Source organism: Bos indicus, chromosome 5, assembly GCF_029378745.1.
Source record: "Bos indicus isolate NIAB-ARS_2022 breed Sahiwal x Tharparkar chromosome 5, NIAB-ARS_B.indTharparkar_mat_pri_1.0, whole genome shotgun sequence".
NCBI lineage: Eukaryota > Metazoa > Chordata > Mammalia > Artiodactyla > Bovidae > Bos > Bos indicus.
In genome coordinates, this window is record NC_091764.1 from 83,381,887 (window position 1) to 83,409,486 (window position 27,600).

The 27,600-nt window shown below is 39.6% G+C and overlaps 1 protein-coding gene across 2 annotated transcripts in view; it reads left to right on the forward strand.

The window, feature by feature from the left end:
• Positions 1-27,600, forward strand: part of ITPR2 (inositol 1,4,5-trisphosphate receptor type 2) — a 593,100-nt gene that overhangs the window by 416,548 nt on the left and 148,952 nt on the right. For both annotated transcript variants that reach the window (XM_070788589.1, XM_070788588.1), the window contains exons 44-45: positions 3,001-3,096; positions 4,741-4,863. In XM_070788589.1, the coding sequence (XP_070644690.1) occupies positions 3,001-3,096; positions 4,741-4,863 (219 nt within the window). The remainder of the gene's footprint in view (positions 1-3,000; positions 3,097-4,740; positions 4,864-27,600) is intronic.

Sequence of the window (27,600 nt, forward strand, 5' to 3'; positions counted from 1 at the left end):
CCAGGGTCTGAACCAGTATCTCCTGCATTGCAGGCGGATTCTTTACCGCTGAGCCACCAGGGAAGCCCCCTTTGAGAAGTTGCTTTAGCTTAAATCATGTGCATACTTTATAGCAGTTCCATTTATCAGAAGTCAGGAGCACAATGGCATTTTGAAAAAAATTTCTTCAACTTTTTGTTCAAATGGAAATAGATAAGTGAATATACACAAGAAACTATATAGTTTCAAATAAAAAGACATGATATTCAATTGAGATGAATTTTTAAAGACTGCATATGTTAGGTGTTAGAACTAAAAACATTGCTTATTTAAAAGTTTTCCATAAACGTAGGGTTGATCCAATATCACAGAGGATAAAGTTTACCTTTTATAGGTAAATTTATGGCCAAGAAAGATAGAAATGGTATTTTTATAGTTGTTTCTAAATATAGATTTAGATTACATAATGGAATGCATATGTGTCCTACCTATGTGGAGATTATACTAATGGCTCTTAATAAGCAAACAGAGTTATGTTTGTGTGTTTTCACTATTTTTATTTGCAATAGGTATCTTGGATCTTTCTCTTCATAAATGAGAAAGAAGGTGATTCTCAGGTAGATTGCACTTGTGTCCTTTTCCTCATTAACTTCATTCTTCAGTTAGCAAAGTCAGCCTGGCCTATATTATAGCTTAATTTGAGTTACTAGAGAAAAAATGATTTTATCTTGAATTCATCTTTAACCATATTTCATAAAGAAACAACATTTTGAAGCCTTAGATTTTTTTTTTAATCTTTCATTTATCGAAAGACTTACACCTTTAAATCTCATTTTTAATAGATCTAACTTTACTGGGAGAAATACTGAAGGATTCATCAAGTTAAACAAAGTGTAGGGGACTTCCCTGGCAGTCTAGTGGTTAAGACTTCACCTTCCAATGCAGGGGTTGTGGGTCGAATCCCTAGTTGGGGAGCTAAGATCGCACATGTCATGGCCAAAAAGAAAAACATAACACAGAAGCCATGTAGTGACAAGTGCAGTAAGGACTTTAAAAACAGTCCACATCAAAAAACAAAAAATCTAAAAAATAAACTAAAAGTATAAACATATAGATTATTTACAAATTCAGAACTATGGGGGGGGAACTCTAAATGATAGGGTATGACTTACTTGTATGAAAATATTCTTAGCTATTCAAATGAAAATCTGTTTTGAAAAAAGGGTCATTTAAAATTTCATTTATGTTACCTTTTCAAAATATGACAGTTGGATAGGTCAAGGTATGTGTAAAATAGAAAATGAATGAATTTGAATTGAAATATTTATAATATTTTACTAAGAGAGACAAGTGTATGTTTCTAAATAATCCATGAGGCTTTGTACATAATGGCCAATATGAGAACAACGTTTGTAAGACAGAATGATATAGTATACTGGCAAATTTTAGAAGGTGTAGGTAGGATGCTTTTAATTATAAATTCCCTGGAACATTATAGAGATGCCATATGAAAAAAATGTTAAGGTTTTATTATATATCATTTACTCTTTAATTACTTAAACAAGTATATTTTTAAGTGTATTTAACTATACTCATTTACTATATAATTTCATGAATTTTTTCATATATATATCTTGTCCCTTTTAATTTACGTTTCATAACTGACCTGGACTATAAATTGCTGAATTTTTAAAATAAGTAGGTTTTTTGTTGTTATTGTTACTGTTGTTGTTGGTTTTGTTTTGTTTTGTTTTTTGTCTAAGGACTCTAGCTTCTTTTGGAAGAGAATCCTTTATTAACACATAAAAATTGGATTTCTTAGCATATATAATCTCTTGAACTTCCAAATTGCTTCAGCTTTCAGTAGGCCATTTACAAGATTTCTGTTCCCCCAAGATAGTACGAAAAAGACTGGTTAGGAAAAACACCATATTGCCAATATTCTGAAATTGGATGCATTTTTAAGTTACTTTGTATTGGGCCTGCTGAGTGAAATTCATTAGAGCATACTGCTAGTGTTGCCAGGGTTTTAGCTTTTGATTATATTGGGTCAGTTCAGATTGCTCTAAAGGTGTAAGCTCTTCACTAACTCTAGAACCTTACTTTTTAAAAGACATGTTGTTTGTGTGGGATGCTGGATTATAAAAAGGGAATTTTAGGATTTGTGCAAATCTGTAGAAATTAAAAATGGAACATCATTCCAAATGTTGAGGATATTGTATTTTATGCTATAAGACTTTCTGTAACTGTGTGGTATCCATTTTGGATAATAAATTGGCTGAATCAGAAACATTTAAGATTTCTTCTATAGGTAAACATGTTTGAGATAATATATTTTTAAAACCAAATTAGGAAGCACCAAAGACAACATGAACTGTTTTTATTTCCTTTTAAACAAAAAATAGAAAATATTCTACAACCCTACTTGTTAAAATGTTATATTACCATGTAGGGAGTCTAAACTGTTATCAATAAATTTATATTTTGTTTCTAACTCATGAATTTAGAATTTTGTAAATTAATTCTCACTAAAAATTATTGATCAAATTTATTTAAGATTTTGATTTGCTATGAATTGATCTTTCATATTAAAAACAATTGTGTTAAATTCTAATGAACTATGTGCCATTTTTGTAAAATATGTCATTGATACTGGTTCACCTTACTGTCTTGTTAGGTTGTCTTTATAGAAAGGCCTACTTAGGAAATAGTGAAGAAAGATATGATTATATTTTAATGTATCATATATAAAGTCAATTTTGTGTTTAAAATGCCTTTATAGCAATATTTAAAATTTCCTTTGTAGCATATCTCAAATGATTCATTGCTTTTATTTTGTGTTGACAATAAAATAAAACATTCTCTTTTAAAATGTTAATAAGCTAACTGATGAAAAGTAGGAGTTTACAATTGTGCTTGATTTAAAAAATAGTCCTGATAATCTCAATTAAAACACATGCAGGGGATCCTTAATCCATGAAATAGACTTTTCATGTGCATCAACTCAATGTGTATCTTTAGAACAATGCCTCCAAGCTTTTGCTGGCCATCATGGAAAGCAGACATGACAGCGAGAATGCAGAAAGGATTCTTTTCAACATGAGACCCAGAGAACTGGTAAGAAAACTTTTCAAAGTCATGTCAGTAATGTGTAACCTAAAAGGGACAGTGGATAGTATACATGTCAGGGGGCTTCCCCTGATCTACCAAGACATGCTGGCACATCGCAACCTGCCATTACTGATACCTCAGAGGGCTTATGGACACAAAGGCCTGTGTGATTTGGGTCCTTATGACTTCATTGGTTTATCCACTCTAAATACTTTTCTTAACCAGCTTGTTACACTTGACTGAACTATCTGCAAATTATTTTTGCCCCCCAAAAAAGTTTGCTTTAGTTTGTGTATTAGGATACATGTGAGGAAGATAAATAAAAATGTTTGTAACCCTCAAAAATTATATTCACACCTCTTTCTGAAAATAAAAGCAAAATAAATATCTTTTGCAGTTGTCGTTAGTGAAACATGACACAGTGTTCAGCCTGGAGAAAATTGCATGGAGGCCTGATGGAAAATCCCCAGAGATCATTAGTGTTGTCTTCCTATTGGAGAGGTTATATTTTCCTCCTCACTGTGACATGGGAATTATGAAGAAATATCAGCATGCTTAAACAGCATCGCGTTTCAAAAGCATTGAGAACATTCTCAAACTGTATAGCCAGTCCCCTAATAACTAAGTCCTAGTTGTTTGAGTACCCCTGTTGGTGCTACGGGCAACTCTATGAAGACACTTTTAATGTGCAAGCAGGATAAGTTCATTGATGTGAAAGAGCATTTGCTACACGTTAGAACAAACTGTGGGCCCAGGAGGTACAAGGAAGGGATAGGGAAGCAATGTGTAATGTTAACAGGAAACATGGAAGGTTGGGAGAAGAGCAGAGAGGTAGGGAGGGTAGGGAAATATGACGTATGAAGGACCTCTTTTGCTCTTTTTAATAGTAAGGAACAGAGTGGAAGAATGCAGATAAAGAGAAAGATAATGCAATTTGATTTAACATATATTTAATGACAGCATAGTATCTGCAAGGCAGTGGGCTGGGAAGAGCAAGACACTCCCTCATCCTCATAGTTAAATGCGGGTGGTGAGTTATGTTTTCATTCAACAGCAACTCTGCACAATGGTCCTTTGAAAATACCATTTCCTTTATCTACAACACTATTGTCCCATCATCCACTTCCTCCCTGTGGCCCATCCTCAACCTCCTGCCTGAATTAATGCCCCTGCCCTGTGCTCACTGAGCGCTTCACACTTATTCCTGCTGCAGGCAGGACTGTTATGCTGGCCTCTTGTTGACTCTTCCACTGGATGGTAAGCTCCCTGTGGGCAGGAACTCTGTCATATCCACCACTGGGTCCTCAGGCAGAGGATGGTGTCTGTCCAGCACCATGTATTCTTGTTATTAGTGGACCCTTGATAAATAATGGATGCTTATCAGGGTTCCAAAGTCTAATTCATGGGAACTTTAGCACTGTCAGCGTTCAAAAATCAAGCCAAAATTTCCAAGGAAAACAGAGAATTTTGTAGGAAAATAATTCCATAATCATTTAAATAAAGGTTTCCAATGCCATTTTCATTTAGAATTCTTATATATTTTTCAAGTCTTAGGGGGCGTTCCAGTTTTTAATTATACCCCATAAACGAGGCAAATGCACGTTGTTTGTGGCATTTCAAATCTTGATGTTCCTTTTGGTTTTTTGATAGGTGGATGTGATGAAGAATGCCTATAATCAAGGATTGGAATGCGATCATGGGGATGATGAGGGCGGAGATGATGATGTTTCCCCAAAGGATGTTGGACACAATATCTATATCCTGGCCCATCAGGTATCACATTTTTTAATCTTTGTATTGTTTTGCTAATCTTATCAATCTCGTCTTATGTCATGGCTTGCTGTCAATACTTTCAAGATCTGGTCCTTCCATTTATTCAGCGCTTGTGTCCCTTGCTGAATCAAGAGAAGGAAAAGCTCCCAGAATGCCCCTAGGGCTCTGGTCAGAGCTAGTCCGCAAGAAAACAGTACTTGGTACCAAAAACTGGGTCAGCAAGGAGGAGAGAATCCCATGTCAGAGCCTGAGGAATAGGTATCCATGGCAACAGATGGAAGTCTGGAAGCAGAGAGGACAGAGGCCCCTGAGAAGACAGAGAGTGTAAAGGAAGGGATGCATTCAGGTCGAAACAGACTTCTGGCCTCTTTAAATTATAGGCTAGCGTATTTCCTGCAGAACCTGTAAAGTGACAGCCTCTAACTGTTTTTTACTGGACTTCTAAAAAATATGAAGCTAAATTCACATTCTTTCAAAGGAAAACCATTTCTATTTTGTGTTAGTATGAAAACAGGTGCTTGGTTAGTGTTATTTGACACATTTAGTTCTTTTAACCTGACGATCTATTTTAAACTTGCATCTTCTAATGCAGAGTTGTTTTAGAAATTAAAAAATTGAGATGTATGTATGTCCATTTGATTCTATCTATATCAATTCGGTTCAGTTGTTCAGTCATGTTCAGCTGTTTGCAACTCCATGGGATGCAGCATGCCAGGCTTCCCTGTCCATCACCAACTCCCAGAGCATGCTCAAACTCATGTCCATTGAGTTGGTGATGCCATCCAACCATCTCATCCTCTGTTGTCCCGTTCTCCTCCTGCCTTCAATCTTTCCCAGCATCAGGGTCTTTTCCAAGGAGTCAGTTCTTCACGTCATATAGTGATTATCTATATAGCTCTCACTTTTTTACAGAACAAAGTCTAAACTTCTAGACTGTCTTGCTAGTCATTTTCCCCCATTGACAATCTCTACCTTTTCTTGCTTCCCTGTATATCTTATCACGTAATTGAACAAACATTGGTAGATATAAATAAGACTCTGAATAGATTAACTTTCTATTTAAAAATTTTTTTCCAGTTTTATTGAGATGTAATAGACATACAGCACTGTGTAAGTTTAAGGTATTAAAAATTTCCTCTTTAGACGATTCTTACCCATCTCTGTCCTCATACATAACTGCCTAATGTATGTAACCTTGAGTATAATTTTTATAAAAAATTCAGAAAGGAGTCAAATTCTAAAAGATATTAATACAAGAAGCTGCAATAATTTTATAGTATAGGTGCACCATTGAGAAGATTTTTAGGTCTCTCACAGTATGTTCTCAGCCACATCCAACTCTTGGAACTCTATGGACTGTAGTCCATCAGGCTTCTCTGTCGGTGGGATTTTTCAGGCAAGAATACTGTAGTGGGTTGTTGTTCCCTTCTCCAGGGGATCTTTCCAACCCAGGGATCAAACCAGCATCACATCTCCTGCACACATCTCCTGCACTGTTTGTGGATTCTTTACCTGCTGAGCCATCAGGGAACCTTCTCACAGTATAGCAAAATTCATATATAGAACAGAAAAGGTCAGGGCAAATGGGTTATAGCTAGGAAGACGAGAGAATTTTAAGTATTGAGGAACTGAAAGCCAAGATGAAGAGATACACTGAAGAAAGTAGAACACAGAGATTTAAGATGCGGAAGAGGTATAGTTTTAGAGAGAAAGAAATTGGGTGACAGCAATTGAGTCAAGCCAGAGAAGGACTGTCCAGAGATTGAATGAGAGTAGAGAGGGAAAAAAGTCACAAACTGAGAATTAAAGTCATATTGGCTTCTACAACAAAGATGGAAATAGAGTGACACAGCACGTGTACATGAGCAAGAAGTTATTTCAGAAGCTGCAGCATTGTGGAAGGAAAACAACTAAAAAAGAGAAGAGCAGAGTGAGCAGTAATAAGTTTTAGAAGGAAGTCAGGGAGTACAGCCACCCATTGTGTTCTTTTGACTGAAAGCTAGCCTCGCTCTGCCTTTAAAGGTTATTCCGCTGCCTGAGCAAGCAGCTACACGAGCAAGATCTAACCATGTGTCTTTCAAGTTGGAAGTGAACAACCCGACCAGCCAACTCAGCCCTGAGAAAAACAGAAGAGTAGATGTTTGAGCCAGATTACCTCGAACCCATTGAGAAGACACTTAAAAATGTAATCTCATGTTACCAGTTTTGAGTAACAATAAAAATATTGTCAGGAAAGACCCATGTTAGGTCAGGGTCAGTTCACTTTTAAGCAGATTAAATACAAGAGTAGAGATTAGGTGTGTTTTGTTTTTTTTTTTTTTCCGGCCATACCACATGACGTGGGATGTGGGATCTCAGTTCCCTAACCCAGGAATCAAACCTGTGACCCCTGCATTGGAGCTCAGAGTTCTAACCACTGGACTTTCAGGGAAGTCTGAAGAATGCAGATTTTTTAGACAAGTTAAGGTAAATGTTGAAAAGAGTGGAAAATAAGAATAAAGAATACAAAAGCTACTCTTAGGTTGAAAGATAATGATTTAAATTATGAAAGAGGTTAAAAAAGAAGACAGCATAATATCAGTGGTTTTGATGGATTTGAGTTTATGAAAGTGCTCAGAGAGAAACAGGTTCAACGATGATGGTGGACTTGTCCAACCAGTGGGAATTCAGAACTACCTGTTAAAAAAAAATAACAAAGAGCTAAAAACTACTTACTGAAACGAAGAGATAATGGATATGAAAATGGCCTGAATGGATATCTAGAGGTTTCTGAATCTCCCCCAAACCAACATGTTAGAGAAGCAGTAGTATGCAGAGTGCGATGGTACAATATCTAGGCACATAGATAAAGCCAGACTTCAGGAAGAGGGAGACTGTCAGACTGAGTGAGGGAAGGAGATCTGGAATCCTTAAGGCCTTGTGATTAAATTAAGAGTGTAAACATGAAACGGGAGTCCACAGGAGTCTAGGACAGGAATGCAAGCTGTATGGAACAGTGTATGTAACCAACAGGGTAGTTAAGCAACAGCCTGCTCACTTTCTTACAGTGACACCGGAAGTTGCTCCCTTGCCCCTTTATCCATGTGTGCTCTATGGGGTGGCTCCTCCCACTAGATTTAATGAAAAATTCAGTTTTCACTCAGAAGAGAGCCAACCCGTGCTCTTTTGATCTTTCCTCAAGTGACTTCCTTGTCTTTCTCTAGGCCAGGATATTGTACTGGTTTCTTAGGAGGCAGAGATGGTTGCTGAATTCCTTCCTTATGAATCTGTTGTCCAAATAGCCTCCACACTGAGGCACAAATGCCACAGACAGTGGTTGTAAGCCTTGCTTCAGAAGTAGCCATGTAGCTGAGCTCCAGGAGTCTTCTGGGGTCCAGGTTCAGCTGTATCCATTGTGAATGTGGAGTTGTTTGGGTCTGTCTTGCTGATGACCGTGCAGATTGGTTTCTGCCTTTGCACAGTTCAGTGATTCCAAAACTGAGGTTCAGCTTCCTCCTTGTTTTACTATAATCATCTTTTGCACAGACAGTCTATTTTGGTGCCCTCAGACTTTCAATTTTTGTTGTTATTCTTTTCATGGTAGTTGGGTAGTTCTGCTTTTTCTACCATGACATCCTTTTTGGCCCTTCCTGTGGTTGGTGTTACCAGAAACAAATAATGCTTCTTGTAAGTGTCTTGTCTGATCTACATAGAACTATCAATACCTGAAAAAGGGAATTTCTTAAGTTCTAATACCATAGTGTCATGCAGAGTAATTTCCTTAAAATTCAGCTCTGTGTCCTTTTACATTTTCTGTCCTTCACATGCTCTTCTCGTGCATCTCTGCCTCCTCTCTCTGCTCTAGCTTTGGTCTTTTATATTCTACTTTCTTCATATTCCTTCTCTTTATTCCTGTCTTTCTATAAAACAGGCATTGCATGAAATCTAGAACAATGTTCAGTATTTTAGATAAGTTTAACATATATGAAGTCCTATTGTTTCTTTAGGGCTTCCCTGGTGGCTCAGATGGTAAAGAGTCTGCCTGCAATGCAGGAGATCTGGGTTCAAATCCTGGGTTGGGAAGATCCCCTAGAGAAGGGAATGGCTACCCACTCCAGTATTCTTGCCTAAAAAAAAATCCCATGGACAGAGGAGCCTGGAGGCCTGCAGTCCATGGGGTAGCACAGAGTCAGACATGACTGAGCGACTAACACACACACATTGTTTCTTTGATTCCATGTGGCAGTTCTGTTTTTATGAGACTTTATTTTACATTAATTTTATTTTCTTACCCAGTTTTATTAAGATATAATTGACACATATTGTGTAAGTTTAAGGTGTGAAGACGGAGAAGGCAGTGGCACCCCACTCCAGTACTCTTGCCTGGAAAATCCCATGGACGGAGGAGCCTGGTGGGCTGTAGTCCATGGGGTCGTGAAGAGTCGGACACGACTGAGCGACTTCACTTTCACTTTTCACTTTCCTGCACTGGAGAAGGAAATGGCAACCTACTCCAGTGTTCTTGCCTGGAGAATCCCAGGGACCGGGGAGCCTGGTGGGCTGCCGTCTATGGGGTCACACAGAGTCGGACACGACTGAAGTGACTTAGCAGCTTAGCAGCAAGGTGTGAAGTATGTTGATTTGATACATTAGTTAATACCCAGTTTAGTCACATGATTGTGATTTTTCTTTTGTGTTGAGAACATTTAAGATCAACTCTTTTTGCAACTTTCAGGTTTATGATACAGTATCACTAACTCTAATGACTGGGCTATACATTAGATCCTCAGAATTTGTTAATCTTTCACCTGGGAGTTTGACTCCCATACTTCCCTTTTCCCTCACCTCCCAAACCCTGGTAAACACAACTTTGTCTCTGCTTCTCTGAGTTTGTCATGTGAGATTCCACATCTAAGTGATCTCTTGCAGCTTTTGTCCTTTTCTGTCTTACTTATTTCATTAAACATAGTGCTCTCAGAGTTCATCCGGGTTGTTGCAAAGAGAAAGATCTCCTTCTTGCTCGTGGTTGAATAAGATTCCATTGTATATCTATATTGGATCTTCTTTATCCATTCATTGATTGAAAGACAACTACATTGCTTCCATGTCTTGGCTATTGTGAATAATGCTGCAGTGAACACGTGAGACAGTTTCTTTCTGTACCTACTAGAATTGAGAAGCACATGGAGAAATGTGAAATGTTATGTGCCTTGCAGGATGCGGAGAAGTATTAGATAGCTTGCCTGTAGAAAGCAAAAATAACTCCTGGCTCTTAAGGCAAGAAAGAATGGATCACTTTAATTGGATATATGAAATTATTTTTAAATATAGGCTTTAAATTTTTTCATCATCATTTCCCCATGTCATTAAATAGTCTTTGAAAACACAGTTTTAATGTCTGCATAATTGTTCACCATTTTATTGCACCATAATTTATTTAATCACTTTTTATTGTTAGACATTTAGGCTTCTAATGTTTTTGATATTATAAATTATGCTATGATTAACATCCTCATACATTAATGTTTGTCTGCTGCACTATTTCCCTAGGATAAATTCCAAGAAGTTTAATTACTAGGTTTCATGGTAGTAACTATTTTACGATTCTTGGTGCACATTATAAAATTGTTTTTCACCATGTGATGGTAATCAACTTACTGAATCCTAAAATTATTACCATTTAAATAAAGATTCACCAAGTTGAATAGTGTCAGGAACCCAGTGACCACTCAACACATTTGTTGAATAAATTAATGAGGTAGATGAAAAGGAATTTCACTTTAATCCACATCTTTTGGATTCCTAATAAAATGAATTATCTTTTAATATGTTACTTGCTCATTTCTATTTATTCTCTGAATTGCTTGAAAATGTGTCTGTCCATTCTTCAGTTGAGTTTCATTTTTTTCTTTGTGAATTTTAATTAAGGATCAACAAATCTTACTCATAGTAGTTACATCTACTCCATCCTAATTCATTTGCTTTCTAATGTTTTAATGATAATTTTTTCCACTACCTTGATATCTTTAAACACTCACCTAGATTTTCTTCTGGTATCTAGGAAATTCAGTTTTTGCTCTTAATTGTTTAATTTTTCCATGTCATAATGCAAGAATAATATAAAGCTACGTTCTTGTGCTAATTTATCTGTAAAGACATAGTCCAAGATTTAGTAATAACAGCAGTCTGGGAGGGCAGGGCTTCTAGTAATTACGTGACCGTGATGTATGTAGGACATTAGAGACCAGGGCCAAAACCCAAACCACCTTTAGGGCCAAGAAAAATGGGTGATGTCGGGGCAGGTGAGGCTGGGACTATCTGATTATCTGGTAAGCTATTACTTACCTCTGTTGACTTTCCAGTTGGGATTGCAGGCACTAAATTTCCTATTCCTCCACTACTTCAAAATGTCTGAATTTTTGAATTTAAAACATTGTGAAATCTAATTTTAAAAAATTGACAACTCATTCAAAAATTTTAAAAATATCAAGCATGCCAACCAGAATTTACCAGCAGACAGAATGCAACTGACGAACCATAGTTTGCCACTTGTGGGTTTGTTTAGTCACTAAGTCGTGTCCAACTCTTCAACCCCATGGACTGCAGCCTGCAAGGCTCCTCTGTCCATGGGATTTTCCATGTGAGAATACCGGAATGGGTTACCACTTCCTTCTCCAGGGGATCTTCCTGGCCCAAGGATCAAACCCCCATCTCCTACATTAGTAGGTGGATTCTTTACCACTGAGCCACCAAGGAAGCCCACTTGTGGACTAAGGGATCTGAATTTCTCATGCAGTTTTTAATTCAATTATATGGTCTTTTTGAATGCTTTACCAGATGTCAGGCACTGTACTGGATACTAGGAATACAGCAGTGAGGGAAAGCAGCAAGAAATCAACTCTCAAGGGACTTAGATTCTGACTGGTAGCAGTGATGAGTAGACAAACCAGAGAGAGCAGATAGTCCTACAAGCTATGCAGTGAATGAGAAGAGAGTGGGATGAAAGACACTCAGAAGGTCTATTGCAGAATGACTAATCAGGAGAGTTTTCTCTAGGGAGGTGAAATTGAAGCTAGATCTAGGTGAAAAAAGCAGAAGTCAGCAGTATGTAGTGGGGCAGTGTGGGGCGCATCCCAGAGATGTCTGGAAAGTGGCAATAAGCTTGGCATGTTTCCAGGAGTAGAAGACCTATGTAGCTGGACCCTCACCCAGCTCCCAGCATTTAAACACTATACTGATTACAAACACTGCACCTGAGGCTCATTTATTATAAGATTATCATTCAGGAACATTTATTAATTAAGCACCTCTTTTTTTTTTTTGGCTTTGCTGGATCTTCATTGCTGTGTGGACTTTTCTTTAGTGGCAGTGAGCAGGGGCTACTCCTGGTTGTGGTGCATGGACTTCTCATTGTGGTGGCTTCTCTCGTTGCAGAGCACAGGCTCTCGGTTGCACAGGCTGCAGGAGTTGTGGCACGTGGGCTTGGTTGCCCTGCGGCATGTGGGATCTTCATGGACCAGAGATCAAACCTGTGTCCCCTGCATTGGCAGGCAGATTCTTAACTCCTGGACCACCATGGGCATCCCTTGGCCTTGCTTTTTCCCTCCTACTGAACATCTCCTATATCAGGCATCATTTTAGTTGCTCAGGTAGAACATGAATAAAGTTGCCATTAAAAAGCTCACAGTTAAGTGTGTGTTGGAGCGGGGAGAGCTAAGTTGCTTCAGTTATCTCCGACTCTGTGTGACCCTATGAATTGCAGACTGCCAAGCTCTTCTATCCATGGGATTCTGCAGGCAAGAATACTGGAGCAGATTGCCATGCCCTCCTCCAGGGGATCTTCCCAACTCAGGGATCAAACCTGTGTCTCCTACATCTATCTACATTGGCAGGCAGGTTCTTTACCACTAGCGCCACCTGGGAAGCCCTGGAGTGGAGAGAGGGAGACAGATAAATGATGATAATCTAACATACTTTTGTTAAAATGGAGGTATGTACAAGACACACTTCTCTTAAGTCAGGAGAGAATTCATGGAAGTGACACTTGAACTGAGTCTTGAGAAATAGGGGAATTGGAGAGAACATTCCAGCAGAGGCAACAACTTCTGCAAAAATACACCATAGACATTTTAGAGAAAGGAACTCCTTTGGGGAATATTGGTAAGGATTTGGTATGGTATCTACTTATGTCTTTATTTGAAATGAATTATAGTAATTTGAATTGAGTCAACATCTTTCATAACTGTAATGACCCTGATTGTAAGCATTTAACAAATGTTGCATGATTGAGTGAATGAATGAATAGGATATGATATACTCTAAAACTTTAATATTTTTAATGTAAGTATTGTAATTAAAAAACAAAGATATTTTCCTGTTCTCATTACCACAATCAAAATTAATGGTGTTGCCCCCCACTGGAGAATAAATCCTGTGCACAAACAGTTATTGTTTCTGTTGCTATGCTAAGTATTGTACCTAGCTATAGTAATACTCAACAAGAGTTTGGGAGAATAATGTTCTGCAAAAATTCATGCATGCTGATAGTGTTTTTATATAATACAGGTACTCTAATATTTATAGAATCCTGCAAAATTGACATTAGCATTCTCACAGTCAAGGATATTACTCAGCTACTGTGGACTTTCTTTTTAATTTTGTAGTTTATTCTTTACCAGTCATATCAGCAAACTCTACATAGACAGGACTCTGTAATATCTTCCCTCATATCAGGAACTTTTCTTACTTTCATTCAGGATACCATCTTTCCTCTGAACTAGCAAAATATCTCTTCTTGTTTTTAAAATTCATTAATTATTACCTTAGTTCCTCTAAAGCTCAAATTGAAACCTGGTTACCCCATTTCCAGTGAACAGTGGTCTTTGTTTTGAGTTATGTCCACCGCCCCACCCCCATACTGCTTACATTCTTTCTCACTAGCTTATGCCGTGTATAATTCTGGAATTGTTCTTTATTTCATGTATGTAGGTCTTGGCTACATTATTAGTAGCAGATTCGCAAAATCTGGGCACCCATGAAGCCTCATTTTAAAACTTTTTTTTTCAATGAAGACAACTATCTCAGGGAAAAATGCTTAGGTATTTAACCCCTCAAATAGGCTCCTGCATATCTTTCAACAAGCACCAAAGAATCTTTGGATTACTGCCTTTCATATGACCTCTCAGAGTTATAGTTAGTGGGAGCAGTAAAAAAAAAAAAAAGTGTACTCCAGGAAGTGGATTGTAATTGGACTTCTAATTGTTAGTTTAGTGTAAGGATCATCAGGTCAAGTTCAGTTGAAGCAATTATTTCTCTGCTTAAAATTTCATGGCTGGTAAACTTATATTTATTTCTGAGTTACATTATTAGAGCATCAGTCTGAATTCTAGGAATGTAGAAGCCCTTCGCTGTGTCTTCGGCCCCTCTTTAAAAATTTTTTTTTATTATTATTATTATTATGTACCTGTTTTTTGGCTGTGCTGTTTTCATTGGGCTTCCTTGGTGGCTCAGACAGTAAAGTGTCTGCCTGTAATGCCGGAGACCTGGGTTCAACCCTGGGACAGGAAGATCTCCTGAAGAAGGGAATGGCAACCCACTTCAGTATCCTTGCCTAGAGAATTAGGTGGACAGAGGAGTCTGGCGGGCTACAGTCCATGGGGTGGCAAGCGTTTCTCTAGTTGTAGCAAGCGGGGGCCACTATTTCATTGTGATGTGTGGCCTTCTCACTGCAGTGGCTTCTCTTATTCTGGAGCACGGGCTCTAGGGCACATGGACTTCAGTATTTGTGGCTCCCGGGCTCTCGAGCACAGGTTCAAATGCTGTGGTACACGGGCATAGCTGCTCTGCAGCACATGGGATCCTCCTGGGTCAGGACTCAAACCTGCATCTCCTGCACTGGTAGGCGGATTCTTTCCCTCTGAGCCACCAGGGAGGCCCTCTTTGGCTCCTCTTTAGGTCTGCTCTGATTTCAGCTATATTCTTGAATGCAAAGTCTATTAGTAGAGCTAGAGATACCAGGCAGGGCTGTTTCTATATATTTTTTCTCCATGCAGGGAAATACATACATCCCCTAGCATATTTTAACCTTTGAGTTATTACCTTGTCCCCAAGCAAAGCCAGTATCTCTTTTTTTTCCCTTCAGGGGTTAGAGGATTGTGGGAACTGCCATCCTGTTTCAAGGACTAGGGTGCTTTCTGTCATGCTGATGAAGTTTGTTATTAATTTGTCATTAATGAGTTGTTATTGCTCATTAATCTGTTTTTTTCCCTTAAAATTCTAATCTCACAGCTTGAGCTATATTCATTTTAAGGGATATGCATATACATAACTCTTAAGTAGCTAAATTTTAATTTATACCAAAGTCATATGAAATGTATATATTGCTCAGATTACTTAAAATGTTTTCCCTAGAGATCTAGGCTGCTTCACCTCTCTGACACTTCTATTTTCTTATGCTAATATGTAGTCATCAGCATTGCTTCATTTTATTCATAGAAATAGAAGGATGGGCCTGTAATTGGATACATGACTTCCATCCTTAATATCTTTGAAGGAGTTTAACTAACTTAACAATTACTTCATCTTTATTATTGCCTGTAGTGCAGAGAGTAGAAAACACGGCTGGGTTTTCAACTCACAGTCATACGTTGGCTAGAATATGGTACAAACTGCTTAACTCGTATTCACCCTGAACTCTGTGTTCTCTCCATTTGCTGATTATGTCACTCAACTTCTCTGACTTCAGCTTTCTCTGGGGGGAAACAAAAAACAACAACATGAGTATCCATGAGCTATGTTTGCAAGGCAAACTTCCAGAGATTTATTGGACACTAACTAGTACAACAGAATGGGAAAGACTAGAGATCTCTTCAAGAAAATTAGCATACCAAGGGAACATCTCATGCAAAGATGGGCTCGATAAAGGACAGAAATGGGATGGACCTAACAGAAGCAGAAGATATTAAGAAGAAGAGGCAAGAATACAATGAAGAACTGTACAAAAAAGATCTTCATGACCCAGATAATCACGATGGTGTGATCACTCACCTAGAGCCAGACATCCTGGAATGTGAAGTCAAGTGGGCCTCAGAAAGCATCACTATGAACAAAGCTAGTGGAGGTGATGGAATTCCAGTTGAGCTATTTCAAATCCTGAAAAGTGATGCTGTGAAAGTGCTGCACTCAATATGCCATCAAATTTGGAAAACTCAGCAGTGGCCACAGGACTGGAAAAGGTCAGTTTTCATTCCAATCCCAAAGAAAGGCAATGCCAAAGAATGCTCAAACTCCTGCTCAGTTGCATTCATCTCACATGCTAGTAAAGTAACGCTCAAAATTCTCCAAGCCAGGCTTCAGCAATACATGAACTGTGAACTTCCAGATGTTCAAGCTGGTTTTAGTAAAGGCAGAGGAACCAGAGATCAAATAGCCAACATCTGCTGGATCATGGAAAAAGCAAGAGAGTTCCAGAAAAACATCTATTTCTGCTTTATTGACTATGCCAAAGCCTTTGACTGTGTGGATCACAATAAACTGTGGAAAATTCTTCAAGAGATGGGAATACCAGACCACCTGACCTGCCTCTTGAGAAACCTATATGCAGGTCAGGAAGCAACAGTTAGAACTAGACATGGACCAACAGACTGGTCCAAATCAGAAAAGGAGTACATCAAGGCTGTATACATCAAGGATGACAATCCTGCTTATTTAACTTCTATGCAGAGTACATCATGAGAAACGCTGGGCTGGAGGAAGCACAAGCTGGAATCAAGATTGCTGGGAGAAATATCAATAACCTCAGATATGCAGATGACACCACCCTTATGGCAGAAAGTGAAGAGAACTAAAAAGCCTCTTGATGAAAGTGAAAGAGGAGAGTGGAAAAAGTTGGCTTAGAGCTCAACATTCAGAAAATGAAGATCATGGCATCCGGTCCCATCACTTCATGGGAAATAGATGGGGAAACAGTGGAAACAGTGTCAGACTTTATTTTGGGGGGCTCCAAAATCACTGCAGATGGTGATTTCAGCCATGAAATTAAAAGACGCGTACTCCTTGGAAGGAAAGTTATGACCAAACTAGACAGCATATTAAAAAGCAGAGACATTACTTTGCCAACAAGGGTCCATCTAGTCAAGGCTATGGTTTTTCCAGTGGTCACATATGGATGTGAGAGTTGGACTGTGAAGAAAGCTGAGCGCTGAAGAATTGATGCTTTTGAGCTGTGGTGTTGGAGAAAACTCTTGAGAGTCCCTTGGACAGCAAGGAGATGCAACCAGTCCATCCTAAAGGAGATCAGTCCTGGGTGTTCATTGGAAAGACTGATGTTAAGGCTGAAACTCCAATATTTTGGCCACCTCATGTGAAGAGTTGACTCATTGGAAAAGACCCTGATGCTGGGAGGGTTTGGGGGAAGGGGGAGAAGGGGATGACAGAAGATGAGGTGGCTGGATGGCATCACCAACTCGATGGACATGAGTTTGGGTAAACTCTCGGAGTTGGTGATGGACAGGGAGGCCTGGCATGCTGCAATTAATGGGGTCGCAAAGAGTCGGACACGACTGAGCGACTGAACTGAACTGAACTGAACTAGAAGTAGTTGGACCGTAAAGACTCTTTTACTGAGTTATATTACGTTTTAAGTAATGTAACAGAGTAACTAACTGGACAGCAAGGAGATCAAACCAGTCAATCCTAAAGGAAATCAACGCTGAATATTCCTTGGAAGGACTGATGCTGAAGCTGAAGCTCCAATGCTTTTGCCACCTGATGCGAAGGACCGACTCATTAGAAAAGACCCTGATGCTGGGAAAGATTGAGGGCAGGAGGAGAAGGGGACGACAGAGGATGAGATGGTTGAATGGCATCATCAACTCAATGGACATGAGTTTGAGCAAACTCTGGGAGACGATGAAAGATGGGGAAACCAGGCGTGCTGCAGTCCATGGAGTCACAGAGTTGGACATGACTTAGCATCTGAACAAGAACAACAAAAATAAGCAGCTACTAGATATTTATGTATTTATTTTTACCTTACCTACTTATAAAAGGAATTTGAGGTTGAATAAGAAATGCACTTGTATAATTAGACTGTTAGAATATAAGATCAAAAGGCTTGAAAAGGAAAAGAATCAAAGTATGCTAAGTATCTTACCCAATATCCTTCTTGTCTATCAGTGGTAGTGCTGAGCTTCTTGGTAGTAACCAAGAGTGAAAAATAATGGGCAATACAAGTCATATCTATACTATTCATTTATGACCAACTTATTACTGTTATTTAACTCTAAAAGAAACATATACAAGGGCAGAAGACAGCATGGTAAACAATGTTTTCTAAACTGTTCTGCAGAACACACCAGAAAAAAAATGAACATAGCTGTTTTTAGTCTTGAGGGATAAATAATGATCTGTATTTTTGAGTTATAATCAAGAGTTGAATATAAATAAATGTGAAGCATGTACAACAGTCATTCTGAAAATAGGTATGTAAGGTCACTTCATAGAGAGACTTTCATATTGTAGAAACTTTCCAATATGTGAATTTAGTTGAAAATAGCTTTTTTAAATATCAAGAGGTTATTTTATCAAATAACAGAAAATACGCTTATCCTAATTGCCCAGCTACGTGAAAAACCTGCTGTTAGTCTTGGCAGATAGATATGTAGAAATGTAAGCAATTAAAGGAACTTTTTCTGAAAACTGAACATAATTGCAAGTTTTCTTGTCTCAAAGAAATAGGAAAACCAGGATCAGCTATTTTCTCACTACAGTAAAGATGTTTTTCTATGCTGCTATCATATGGCAGTTTGACATAAGAAAAAATATGTTGTTGTTGTTCAGTTGCTGTTGTGTCTGACGCTTTGCAATGTCTTGGACCATAGTCCTTGAGGCTCCTCTGTCCTCCACTTTATCCCTGCGTTTGCTCAGATTCACGCCTGTTGAGTTGGTGATGCTATCTAACCATCTCATCCTCTGCTACCCCCCTTTCCTTTTGCCTTCAATCTTTCCTAGCATCAGGGGAAAATATTACTAACTAATATTATTTTAAGCATTAATTTTTCAATGTTTCTTGGCAACCAAGGCATAGAAAGAAATATTTAAGTTACATGATAATATATAATGTAAAATAACACCCCACCCAGACCCAGACCCCCCCCAAAAAAAAACAAAGCCATATGATTTGATCATTAGTGAAGTACAACACTTCAATGTACCTGAGGCATATAGAAATTGATTGAGGGAACCTTCACTAATAGTATTAATTACTGGTCATATGATAGAAGTTTAGATTAATACAACTTTGCAATTTAAAAAGGCCTGTTAGATTCTAAATTTTAAAAAGTACTTAGCTGTATCCTGTTGCCATACAGCAAAGTAATAGAAGGCAATTGTATTTTCAGTAACAACTTTAACATTATATAAAGACTGGCAATTGTCTTCACAAATATTCCTACGTACACATCTAGCACCTGGACAGAGCCTGGTGCATCAGAAGTGCTCCATCAACTTTAAGGCTCATCAGATTTATTTTCATGACTTTAAATTCATTCTCAGTTCATTCTTAAGTCAATGTAAATTTATTGATCACATATTATCCCCTGGTTATGCTCTCACCAAACAGATGCAGATTCCATGCTCAATGAGCCTGATCCCTGAGATCACATCACCAGTTCCTTTTGGGGAAGCTATTCTAGAGACACCAACTGTGCCACAGATGGAGATATCTGAGGGCATGACAGTGACATATAGTCTCTGCTCTCATGGAATTTACCCTTTATTACTGGGAGACATAAAGACAATCAAGGACTTCCCTGGTGGCAGCAAAGAATACACCTGCCAATGCAGGAGATGCAGGTTCAATCCCTGGGTTGGGAAGATCCTCTAGAGAAGGAAATGGCAATCCACAACAGTATTCCTGCCTGGGAGATCCCACAGAGGATCCTGGCGAGCTACAGTCCATGGAGTCACGAAAGAGTCAGACATGGCTGAGTGACTTAACAACAACCACATAAAGACGATCACAGCATAGCAGCCCTGTGGACAGTATGTCCCTGGGATGCTCTGGGATCTCAGGTTAGGAGTGTGCACAGGAAAGTGAATGTGTGGCTGAGACAGAGAGGGAGAGAAAGTCAGAGGAACAGAGACAGCGCTTTCCCCCTGCTCGATCATTTGCTCAGCATTCAAGCAGGCAAATCAGCTTCTCTAAAAAAAACCCCTAGCCCACTGACCCGTAGCTCTGCTCCCTTTTTTAGCAAAACGATCAGAAGTTGTATACAATTGCTACCTCCATTTCCTCTTTCTATTCTCTCTGAAATCCCTCCCTGTCAGGCTTTCCTCCTGACCATGCCACCAGGACAGCTCCTAACGAGGTCACCAGTGACTGCCACCTGAATAATTGAATGGTTTGTCCTCAGTCTCCATCATATTTCTCCTGTCACTAACATTTGACACACTGGGATGCTGTCTTCTTGAAATACTTAGCTTTCTTGCTGCACAGTTTTCTACTCTTTCTGCCTTCTTCCCAGCACTGGTTCCTATTCCTCTCCCGTTTCTATCAGAAGGAGAGTTCCAGGACCCATTCCACGGCTCTGGTTTTCTCAGCGGACACTCAGATGGTCTCATTCTGTCACGTGACTTTAAACACCAGATGCACCATAATCAACTCCCAGTTTATATCTTCAACCTGAATCTCTCCTCTCAACACCAGATTTGTACATCCAGCTGCTTAAGATCTTCATTTGAATGTCTTTTTAGGCATCTTGTGCGTGTGTCCTCAGTCACTCAGTTTTCTCGGACTCTTAGCCACTCCATGGACTGTAGCCCACCAGGCTCCTCTGTCCATGTAGTTTTCCACTAGGAATACTGGAGTGGGTTGCCATTTCCTTCTCCAGGGGATCTTCCTGACTCAGATATCAAAACCTTGTCTTTTACATCTCCTGCATTGACAGGTGGGTTCTTTACCACTGTGCCACCCAGGAAGTCTGCATCTGAATGTCTTTTTAGGCATCTCACACTTAACATATTTGTAATGAAACTCTTGATTCTGCCACAGTCTTTTTAACTTAGACACAGACCCAGACCGTAAAAACATTAGTTTTATTTTATTCTTGAATGCGTTGCCCAGTGCATAGGACTATGATACAGTAAATACTTTGATTGAGTGATTAAATGAGTGACTATTACAGTTAACAAGTGCCACAGATGACTAGAAAGGGAAGCGCTTAGCATTGGTGTTACTGAGGAGGGCTTTGTGGAGGGGCTAACATTTTATTTTACTTTTAAAAATAATTATTTATTTAGCTGTATGGGATCTTCAATTGTGTCATGGAAACTCTTAGATGTGGCATGTGGGATCTAGTTCCCTGACCAGGGATTGAACCCAAGGCCCCTCCATCGGGAGCTCGGAGTCTTAGCCAATGGACCATCAGGGATTCCCAAGGGGGCTAACATATTAGATAAACCTTAAGATTTGTTTTCTTCAGTCACTAAGTTACGTCCGACTCTTTGAGACTCCATAGACGCCAGTCTTCCCTGTCCTTCACCATTTCCCAGAGTTGGTCAGACTCATGTCCATTGAGTTGATGATGCCATCCTACCATCTCTTCCTCTGTTTCCCCCTTCTTCTCCTGCCTTCAGTCTTTCCCAGAATCAGGATCTTTTCTACTGAATTGGCTCTTCACATCAGATGGCCAAAGTACTGGAACTTCAGCTTCAGCATCCGTCCTTTCAATGAATATTCAAGGTTAATTTCCTTTAGGATTGACTGGTTTGATCTTGTTTTCTAAGGGACTTTCAAGAGTGTTCTCCAGAACCACACTTCAAAAGCATCAATTCTTTGGTGCTCAGCCTCCCTTATGGTCCGACTCTCACATCCATACATGACTACTGGAAAAACCATAGCTTTGACTGTATGGACCTTTATAGGCAAAATGATATCTCTGCATTTTAATACTGTCTAGATTTGTCATAGCTTTTCTTCCAAGGAGCAAGTGTCTTTTAATTTCATGGCTTCAGTCACTGTCCCCAGTGACAGGATGCCATGATCTTAGTTTTTTGAATGTTGAGTTTTAAGCCAGCTTTTCACCCTCATCTTTAACCTTCATCAAGAGGCTCTGATAAGATTTAGATAAGCAGAGAAAAGAGAGGAAGGCATTTCCATCACAGGGAAGAAATGAGCAGAGGAACCAGAAGTAGTCATCATGATATGTGTATGGAAGTGAGGAGCTCTGGGACATTAGGAGATAGAGCAGCACTGTACAGATGTAGAGGTAGCGGTTGAGGGACATACCTTACGAAATTCTGGAGGGTTTTAAGTGCCAAAAAATAATTCCGTTGGTATTGAAATCAACTGAAATTGATTTGTTGATTCAGTTGATTATTGAAATATAGTGTAAGTGTCTACTAAATTCTTCCTTAGGATACTTGGTTCTTATTTATGTTGCCATAAAATTAATGAGACGTTAAGGATTTTGTTGAATGCTAAACACAATAACACAGAGACAAATGGCACAGAACTTGGCTTTAAATATATCCACCAACTCAAAAGCATTATTACAAGTCTCCAAAAGATATTTTAATGACTGTACTTTTATTTCACGTGCTAATTTATACCCTGAGAGTATTAAGCAAGTATTTAAAGACAGATCAATTAGATACAAACCCATGAGAAAATATAATTAGTAAACACAGAAGCCAATATAAAAACACGAATGTCTTAGCACAAGGAGTATCCTGAATGTATGTGTTGGTGTGTATGTACTTTCATGTATCTGCCTATGTTTATTGGTTAACTTGTTTTTCCAGCTCAAACGTAAATGAAGAAAGGTTAACATATAGCTGACACTTTATTCCCAGGACACATTGTAGAAGTATGAGATGGGATGGGCTGTCAGGACAGAAGGATCTACTTTAGGCTTTTAATCAATAGATCCAGTGGTAGAATATTAAGGTGGAATATGAGAATAGTTCTTTTCTGATTTAGTAGCCGAGAGGCTTCTGTAGGTATGTTGAGTATTACTAGTAATGCCTTTGTGTTTTGTGGCTGTTGGTGCATTTGGAGTTTTAGAATCACTTACAGAGGCACAGAAAAGTGAAAGACCACAGTGACAAAATAATGCTAGAAGATAAACTGTTGAACTAAAATGTCAAGTTTCAGAAAGGAAAGTAGTTACCCTCAGCCAGACCGAAAAAGTCCCCCTTCTACATCACAACCAAGTAGTTGTTTGAGATTATAAGAAGGGGAAACTTCTGTAAAGTCCCCTGTTGGGATTTATGTAATCAATGAAGTAATATCAACTCTAGAGGTATAAAGCTCTTTGGTTCCAAAGATACCTTTTCAGCTGGTAAAGAATCCTCCTGCAATGCAGGAGACCTCGGTTCGATCCCTGGGTTAGGAAGATCCCCTGGAGGAGGGAATGGCTATCCACCCCAGTATTCTGGCCTGGAGAATTCCATGGACTGTATAGTCCATAGGATCTCAAAGAGTCGGACACGACTGAGTGACTCTCACTTCACTATGTATCTATCTCCCTCTCTGATTTTGTCTGCTCTATGAGACCTGCAAAGTATTGGCAAGTTTTTTGGTTTTGTTCTTTTACTTTTATAGGTAACTTTTGGCAAAGGGCTACCTAGTAAATAGTTTAGGCTGGTTTTCAGTTATACAGTTTCTACTGGAAACATTAACTTACCAGTCTAGTGCCAAACCAGCCTGTGTTAAAATGAGACTTCATTGATGAAAACAGATGTTAGGCCAGATTTGACCCACAAACCAGAGTTTGCCAAACTCTGCTTTAGAGGATCTGTAGAACCTTCACAGTCTGAAGTTTCTCACATTTGAAAAATCTCTATGAGTCAGAAGTGATAGGTCATTTATTTTTCATCTCTATATTTATAACATTTAATTCACTTTGTTTATGAGTGTAACACACAGGCATACACATACCACAGAGAGACATACACTTAGAATCTGCCTGGATAAAAGTGAAGTCACTCTGCATTGCTGAGATCCTGATTTCAGCCTTCTATGAACAGTGGAAGCCTGATGCTACTAACCCATTGCCTGGGCAGTGTGTGCTGAATCATTAGATTGAGAGTATGAATGAATCAAGTTATGAATGAATGAATGAAACAGGGGTGTGGATGAATCAAGTAGAACAGAAGCAGAAGAGCGGAGCGTGGGGGCACAATACTTGGAATGACACAGACCTAGGGGTAGAGGTGAGAGGGCAAACTAAAGAAACTGCTAGCTGGGGGAAAGGTAATATTTCCATCTCCAAACTGGGGAAACATTGTGTATGGTACTAATGAACCAGGGTAGGAATAGAGACAGAGACAGAGAAAATGGTCTTGTGGACACAAGAGGGGAAGGGCAGGGTGGGACAGATCGAGAGAGAAGCATTGACGTATTTAAAACAGATCGCTAGTGGGAAGTTGCTGTGTAGCATAGGGAGATTGAACTCAGGGCTCTGTGATGATCTAGAGATGTGGGATGGGACTGGCCGGGAGGGAGGTAGGAGAGGGAGGGGAAACACACATACATATAGCAGCTTCATTTTGTTGTACAACAGAAACTTAACACAACACTGTGAAGGTGTTATATTCTAATTAAATTTAAAAAGTGGAGGTCAGAGCTTTGGTTATCACACTGTAGTGTGCATCAGCTCCTTGACCCTGTCCCCAGAGACTTTGATTGACTAAGTCTGGGGTGGAGCCCGCAACTGCCTCTTACCATCCATCCTGGGTATTTTTATTCAAGTTGTCCACAGGCTAGACATTCGCCCTCGCCAGCTTCCTTCCCTAATTGTCCCAGAGCCTGGTCACCTGACCCAGATCCAGCCTCTTCTAATCTGTTTCCTGTCCCTCTCCTTTTGAAATTTCTACCTTTGTGCTATCAAACTAATCTGATTATCACCTAATTTTCTTTTACATGAAATTAAAAGAATTAACCTGGGTGATTTATCCACAGAAAGAATCTTTTTTAAAAAAATTTACATCAGAACAAAAACCGTAACTTTCTCCTCCTGGGCATGGATTCTTAGATCCCCCATGGCTATGTGAGAATCCTAAGCCCCGTGCTTTGCATATAAAATTCCTAAGGACCAAACAAGAAGAGAAGGCCGGACAGCTGGGGCACAACGTGGGAGAGGGCCAGGGATGAGGCTGGGGACATAGGCAGGGTCAGTCAAGGACACCTGGAGAGCTTCCCAAGGGGGTTGACCTTTAGCATCGTCTATATGCAGACTCCACTCCGCTTCTGGGAATGGCGTGAGGAGAACGGGATGATGGGAGATAACTGCGAGGTGTAGAGTTGGTGGCTGGGTAAGATGGGATATAGAGACGACTAGGGGGTAGGACGGGGGGGAAAGAAGCTTGGTTCTGGACCTCTGGTATTTGAGGAATTTGTGAGACATTGGGTCACAGGTATATAACCTGCAGTTTATTATATGTACCTGATTCTTAGGAAAGAGACCTGGGCTTGGAACATGGACGGACAGAGATAGTAGTATATAGATGCTATTTGAATTGGTGGGCATAGATGAGATTTCTCAGGAAAAACAGTTGGAATGAGAGGAGAAAAAGATTAGGAATGAAATGCTTTATTTAAAAAAAATTTTTTTTAATTAATTTGGCTGTGGTAGGTCTTAGTTGTGGCACAGTGGATCTTCTTTTATGCAAACTCTCTAGTTGTGGTGTGTGTGGGCTCAGCAGTTACAGCACGCAGGCTAGTTGCCTCAAGGCATGTGGGATCTTTGTTCCCGGACCAGGGATCAAACCTGCATCTCTGCACTGGAAGGCGAATTCTTAACCACTGGACCATGAGGGAAGCCCCAACAATGGAGCACTTTACAGGAAAGGAGGAGAAGGAGAAACATGTAGGTTGAGAATGAGAGGTCTGAGCAAATGGGGCATGAAAGCAAAATAGGAGAGAGACTCACAAAGGAGCAGGGGACCAGGGACTCCAGCGAACTCAGTATGTAAGTGTTAATCGATCAGTCGTGTCTGACTCTTTTCGACCCCATGGACTGTTGCCCACCAGGCTTCTCTGTCCATGAAATTCTCTAGGCAAGAATACTGGATTGGGTAGGCATTCTCTTATCCAGGAGATCTTCCCAACTAAGGGATCGAACCCAGGTCTCCTGCATTGCAGGCAGAGTCTTAACCATCTGAACCCAAGTGCAGCCCTAAATCCCGACAGGGTTTGGCACTTAGATAACCAACAGCCTCACTAAGGGCAATCCATACTGAGTGGTGGGGGCCCCCAACAGACAGCAGTGAGCAGAGAGGGCTATAAGGTTAGTACTAAAAAGTGGATTCATTCTGGGTGCATATTAGAGAAGGAGTGGTTCAGAGCCGCTTAGCCAGTATATCCTCTTCTGATCCCTGTCTTAAGCATAATGAAAGTGAAATATCCATTCTAAATCTTTGAGGGGAGGGAGGATGAGATAAACACTGGTGGCATTACAACTCAAATTTTCTCATTGTCACTGAGCAGCTTTTATACCCTCAACACACGGCAGTTGCTCTTTAGATGAAGTGGGTGTGTATGTGTGTGTGTGTTTTGTTTAACATGCCCATCTCAGATTTCCGAAGCCTCCTCAAATAGGTTTGTCTCTGCTCTTAGCACAGTGGCATTATCCAGAAGCACTGCCAGGAAAGGGCTAAGAGGAAATACGGATTCCTGTTTGCAAAAGCAGATCTTTAGCTGCCAGACAAGGCATTTATTTCAACTGGTACCCACCCTGCGTGGTGCACTGCGGTTCCCAGATGGTAACTCACGTGATGAGATAGCAGCGACAGTGCTAATTAAATGTCAGTGAGCTCGGGAGCTGCAGCAAGGCCTTCAGGCTCAGATTGCTGAGACAGAAGTAGGAAGGAGAAGTGCATCAGCCTTCCTGAGGCTCATTAGAGTTGGGGAGGGCTCAAATTCAGACAGTTGCTGGATTCAGATCCTAAATGGACACTGCAAGAGGGCCCACAAATGAACTCCAAAAGGAATAAACAAACATTAGTCTACATTGTTTTAACAGAAAACACATCCTTTGGCAGGTTTTCCTTGACATCATCCATCACCCCCATTTGATTGACTTGAAATTGAATTTAGCTTGTTCTTTTTTAAAAAAAACATTTTTTTTTAATTGTGAAAGGCTATGCTTCATTTAATAGGTCTTTGTTGGTTATCCATTTTAAATATAGCAGTGTATACATGATCTTCCTAAAGTCCCTATCCCAACCCCCCAACAACCATAAGTTTGTTTTCTGTGAGTCTCTTTCTATTTTGTAAGTAAGTTCATCTATATCATTTCTTTTTAGATTCCACATAAAAAGGATGTCATATGATATTTCTCCTTCTGTCTGACTTACTTCACTCAGTATGACACTGTTTAGGTCCATCCATGTGGCTGCAAATGGCATTATTTCATTCTTTTTAATGGCTGAGTAATATTCCATTGTATATATGTGCTACATGTTCTTTATTCCTCTGTCAATGGACATTTAGATTGCTTCCATGTCTTGGCTATTGTAAACAGTGCTGCAATGAACACTGGAGCGCATATATCCTTCTGGTTCATGTTTTTCTCTGGATATATGCCCAGGAGTGAGATTGGAGGGTTATATTGAGGGCAGGAGAAGGGGGCGACAGAGGATGAGATGCTTGGATAGCATCATCAACTCAATGGACATGAGTCTGAGCAAACTCCAGGAGATAGTGAAGGACAGGGAAGCCTGGCATGCTGCAGTCCATGGGGTCGCAAAAAGTTG